The sequence below is a fragment of the Cebus imitator genome, unplaced genomic scaffold, assembly GCF_001604975.1.
Source record: "Cebus imitator isolate Cc_AM_T3 unplaced genomic scaffold, Cebus_imitator-1.0 Scaffold404, whole genome shotgun sequence".
In the NCBI taxonomy this organism is placed as follows: Eukaryota; Metazoa; Chordata; class Mammalia; order Primates; family Cebidae; genus Cebus; species Cebus imitator.
The window spans coordinates 942,132-947,476 of record NW_016107719.1 but is presented as its reverse complement, the minus strand read 5'-3'; the positions used below and the strand labels follow the sequence as shown (position 1 = coordinate 947,476).

The following is a 5,345-nucleotide window of genomic DNA, read 5'->3' as shown; positions in this document are numbered from 1 at the left end:
CCTCTGGGGCATCTCCTCTCAGCTTCCACGGTTTTTCTTGGTTCTTACCGATTCTTTTCAAAAACTTTATCTCCCACACCTGACTGGGTGCCCGGAAAACCTCAGACCTCTTCCTTAACAGATTTCTGTTCCAGGGCTCAGGCCAGCCAGTCCAGATGGGCTTCTCCTGGGCATAAAGTCATAGGTGCATTCCCTGCTCCAAACACCTTGTGTTATTCCATTTGGTGCCCCTGGCTCAGAACTGAGCCATGCTTGGCCTCCAGCTGGCCTCCCAGTGGCTCCTTCCCTCCCTAGCGCCACACACAGCTGTGGAAGTTTCTGGTGGTAAAAACCCAATAATTAACCAATAAATCAGTCTCAATGATTTCTGATCCACCCACCTTCCTCCCACCTGCCACTAATGTTGTTAGCTTCTGGGCTGAGGCCTGAGACCCTGTAATCTCAGCTACTCTGGAGGCTGAGCTAAGAAAATTGCTTGAACGGGTGGGGCGGGGGCGGAGGTTGCAGTGAACTGAGATCATGCCACACTCCAGCCTGGGCGACAGAGAAGACTCCCTCTCTTTAAAAAAAGGGGGGGCTAATCATATTTACTTTGCAAAGCTGTTTTGACAAAGAATGTAGCACGTGTGGTCTCACTTAAATATCAGCCAAATTACTTGTTATTAAATTATCTAGGACTGGGCTTGGAACCAAGAAGGGGGTGGTAAGAGGTGGTGGAGGAAGCAGGGCCTAGAAGGTGTCACCCAGGTGGAAGGATGGGCAGAGGGACTGCCAGGCTGGCTACAGGCAGGCTCTGCGGGCTGTGCTATTTTGACACCCAGGGGTGTCCGCTGAGCTGGTGCTCCACCATGGAGCGGGGACAAGTCGCTCCACTCAACACTCCTTAGATAGCTGGTGGCCTTGCCCCATCCCTGGCCTGGTGGCGTCCCGCCCTCGGAGAAGGGAAGTGAGACAGACCGACACCAGCAGAGTCCAGACGGCAGTGTTTATTCCGGCCCTCGGGCAGCCTCTCCGTCGCGGGCGGGTCCCTCCCTGAGCTCCGGGCCCCAGACGCCGCCTGCCAGCAGCCTCCCGCGAGGCCGGGCATCTCCTGGGCAGCCGACGGGGCCCGAGGACACAGGGCGGACGCGACGGAGGGCGCGGCGCGCGCGGTGGCGGCGTCGGCGGCCGCACGACCACAGGCGGCGGAACCGCGCGCGGAAGTGGCGCGAGGCGAGCGCGTAGACGAGCGGGTTGAGGCAGGAGTTGGCGTAGGCCAGGCAGTGCGAGGCCAGGCGGCAGGCGTAGGTGGCAGGGCTGAAGGCGAAGCGGCCGTACCAGAAGCACAGGATGAGCGCGTGGTGCGGGCCCCAGCAGAGCGCGTAGAGCGCGGCCACCGCCAGCATGGCACGCCCCGCGCGGCCCGTCGCCCTCCGCCGCGCCTCGGCCGTCGCCGCACCCGCGGGTCCCACGGCGGCCCACAGGAAGCGCAGGGTGCGCCCGTAGGCCAGACTCACCACGGTCACGGGCAGCAGGTAGCCGGCGGCGAAGGTGGCCACGTCCAGGGCGCGGCGGCGCGCGTCCTCCCAGGCGGGCACGCAGAGCTCCAGCGCGCCGTAGCGCACGGTGCCGTAGTAGCTGAGGTAGGGCGCCGAGAAGAGCGCCGCCAGGAGCCACACCAGCCCCACCGCGGCGCGGGCGTTGCGTGGCGTGCGCAGGGCCCGCGAGCGCAGCGGGTGCCGCACGGCTAAGTACCTGCGGGGGGCGCCTGGTGAGCGCGGCGGGCGTGCGCCCTCCGGCCCGGGCCCACGCCACGCCCAGCGCCCGGAGCCTACCGCCAGGTGCGCTGCCTCTCAACCGTGGATTAAGGGTGCGAACGCACAGGTGCTTAGAGCAGTACCTGGCACCTAGCAAGGGCCAGATCCCGGTGACATGTTATTTCTAGAATTATTTTATGGATGCGTCAAATAAGGCCCAGAGAGAAGTGAGTTGCCCAAGATTATCAGCTAGGGGGTGAGTCTGGATTTGACCCCAAGTTTCAAGCGGTGGAAGCAAATGTGAGCACAGCTGGACCAGGTGCGGGCAGTTAGAATATAGCTGGGCCGGCGGTGGGGGTGGGGAGGGAGGTGGCTCATGCCTGTAATCCCAGCACTTGGAACGCTGAGGCAGTCCGATCACCTGAGATCAGGAGTTCGAGACCAGCCTGGCCAACATGGCGAAACCTCATCTCTGCTAAAAATACAAAAAAATTAGCCAGGCGTGGTGGCAGGCGCCTGTAATCCCAGCTATTCAGGAGGCTGAGGCAGGAGAATCACTTGAACCCGGGAGGCAGAGGTTGCGGTGGGCCAAGATGACGCCACTGCACTCCAGCCTGGGCAACAAGAGCAAAATTCCATCTCAAAAAACAAAAACAAAAACTGAACGCGTGCGTGAGTTTCTTTTGCCATTCATTTCATGCTTACAGAGTACTTGCTATGTGCTGGACCCTGGGCTCCCACTTGAGAGTGAGAGACATCCTCTGGAAGCTCACAGTGGAGGAAAGGGAGGGCAGAACAGTCCCCTCAAGCATGCTCTGCAGGTGCCCAGAGGCTGCTTGCTAGAGGCCAGGGAGCTTTTCTTCCCTCCCTCCCACCTCCCTTTCTGGTCCCCCACTCTCTCCTTCCTAAGGCCAATGAGGATCTGTTCAGGTCATCCTCCCCAACCCCCCGCAGCCAGGCCCAGCCAGGCCCCAGGCACAGCGCACCTGTCCACTGAGACAGCAGCCAGCGTGAAACTGCTGGCGTACATGGTGAGGTAGATGAGCAGGTGCACAGCCTTGCAGACGAGGGCCCCGAAGAGCCAGGCATCCAGCGTGTAGATGGCGGCCTGGAAGGGCACGCAGCACAGGATGAAGCAGAGGTCAGCCACCGCCAGGTTGAGGATGAACAGATCCGTGGTGCTGCCGGGTTCCTGCCAGGCACTCCGGCCAGGCTGCAGGAGCACAGCCAGCACCAGCCCATTGCCCACTGTGCCCAGCAGGAAGATTAGGGCAAAGACCACAGGCACTGCCATGGCACCCACGCTCCCGGGGCTGTCCAGTGAAATGTTCTGGGCATCAGCCATCTCTCCCCATCAGACAGGCACCTGGGGAAGAGAAGCTGGGGTCCTCAGGCAAGAGCCCCCAGTCCTGGTTGCTTGACCCTGGGGTCCAGCTCCCCCCGCCTGGGTCTGTTAGGTGTTCTTTGTGGGAAGCTCATGGGAGATGGAGGAGGGGAGGGCAAAGCCAAAGCCATCACTGAGTCCCACTGCGTGAGCAAGCTTATGGCGTTCAAGGGGTGGGAGTTCCTAAAGAACACCCCTAGAGTCCTGCCTGGAGGGCTGCCTAGGTGTTTGAGGGACACTTTCAACCCACGAGGCTGGCTAAGGCACAAGCGGGGTAGGATGAAGACATGGTGGTGGGGGAGGGGCCAACCCCAGAAGCTGGTATATTTCCTTCTCAATGCGGATCTGAAGCTCTGGGGAGACCCTGGGACATGGGTTCAGGGTTTCCTCTGGCTACAGGCTGTAGTGTCAGCAAAACATGGGTAACATCCCTGAGTCATTGGAGATTCCAGTATAGTGAGATCAACACAATGGCAAAACTGGGAAAATCATGTAGGTCACTGCTCCCTCTCTGCACATAGGGACATCGAGGCTCAGAGAGGGGACATGGGAGGCTAATATCACACTCGGAATGGCAGCTCTGGGGCTGTTGCCACCCTGGTATCTCGCCTCCTAAGCTAGAGTGCTCATCTGAGAACCTGTAACAGGTGGTTCCTCTGACAACCTGTGTGCGTGTGCATGGATGTGTGTGTGCACACAACGCCCATGCTCACCCCCGTCCCACTCTACAGCCCACGTCTCCTACTACCTGTGGATCCCCTTGCAGGCTTGGGACCACTGGGATGATGGGACAAATTAGGGGAAAGGGGGGCCAGGCAGAGAGGAGGCAAGAAAGGCAGTGTCTGCCCCCACCCCAGCACCCAGCATGCAGTAGGTCCCCGAAGCCCAGGATGGGCAATACCCACCTCCACCCTGGGCAGTGGGCTTGATCCTGGGCGGAACGGCCAGGCTGGGTGGGCCTTCTGGTTCAGCAGCTGCCCCTCGGTGCCTCCCTGCAGGTACTGGTCTGCCTTCTACTTCTCCCCCTTCGCCTTTAAGGTCCCTCCTCTCCTCTGCCCCCTCTGCTGAGCTGGAGTTGGGCACTCCCTCTGGAGTAGCCACTGGCCACTTCCTCTTCAGTCTCTGATTTCCCCCAGGTGGCAGGCTTTTCTGCCTGGCTCTTTGCCTCTCTGCGTTGCCGCTGCCTTTTCCTCGCTCTGCAGCCAGTAACCCATTGATCTCGCTCTCTGTGATTTGCTTTGTAGTTAACCCCTCTCTGGCCAGGGCCCAGCCAGTCCCTAGCACTCCCACCTCCTGTGGCCCAGCCTGATGACTCCACCCCCTATCCCTGCCCCTCCTTGCTTCAATTCATGTTTAGAAAGGGTTTCTAGGCCAGGCATGGTGGCTCACGCCTATAATCCCAGCACTTTGAGAGGCTGAGGCAGGCAGATTACTTGAGGCCAGGAATCCGAGACCAGCCTGGCCAACGTGGTGAAACCTCTTCTCTACTAAAAATACAAAACAGCTGGGCATGGTGGCGGGCACCTGTAATCCCAGCTATTCTGGAGGCTGAGGCAGGAGAATCGCTTGAACCTGTAAGGCAGAGGTTGAAATGAGCCAAGATGGTGCCACTGCACTCCAGCCTGGGCGACAGAGTGACACTCTGTCTCAAAAAAATAAAAAAGAGGACGGGCGCAGCGGTTTATGAATGTAATCCCAGCACTTTGGGAGGCTGAGGTGGGTGGATCACGAGGTCAGGAGTTCAAGCCCAGCCTAGCCAAGATGGTGAAATCCCATCTCTATTAAAATACAAAGATTAGGCTGGGCACAGTGGCTCATGTCTGTAATCCCAGCACTTTGGGAGGCCAAGGTGGATGGATCACCTGAGGTCGGAGTTTGAGACCAGCCTGACCAACGTGGAGAAAACCCGTCTCTACTAAAAATATAAAATTAGCCACGCGTGGTGGCGCATGCCTGTAATCCCAGCTACTTCGGAGACTGAGGCAGGAGAATCTCTCGAGAGGAGAATCACCCAGGAGGCAGAGGTTGCAGTGAGCCGAGATCATGCCATTGCACTCTAGCCTGGACAAGACACAACTTCGTCTCGAAAATTTTAAATACAAAAATTAGGCCGGGCGCGGTGGCTCACGCCTGTAATCCCAGCACTTTGGGAGGCTGAGGCGGGTGGATCACGAGGTCAAGAGATCGAGACCATCCTGGTCAACATGGTGAAACCCCGTCTCTAC

The 5,345-nt window shown here is 59.1% G+C and overlaps 1 protein-coding gene across 1 annotated transcript; it reads right to left on the bottom strand.

Annotated features, from left to right (window-relative positions):
- Positions 1-713: 713 nt before the first annotated feature.
- GALR3 (galanin receptor 3) lies at positions 714-4,105 on the bottom strand. Its single transcript, XM_037731503.1, has 3 exons — positions 4,026-4,105; positions 2,723-3,102; positions 714-1,734 (listed from the first exon to the last, which is right to left on the bottom strand). Exons 2-3 carry the CDS (start codon positions 3,079-3,081, stop codon positions 987-989), a joined length of 1,107 nt encoding a protein of 368 aa, XP_037587431.1. The 5' UTR covers positions 3,082-3,102; positions 4,026-4,105; the 3' UTR covers positions 714-986.
- Between the last annotated feature and the right edge of the window lie 1,240 nt (positions 4,106-5,345).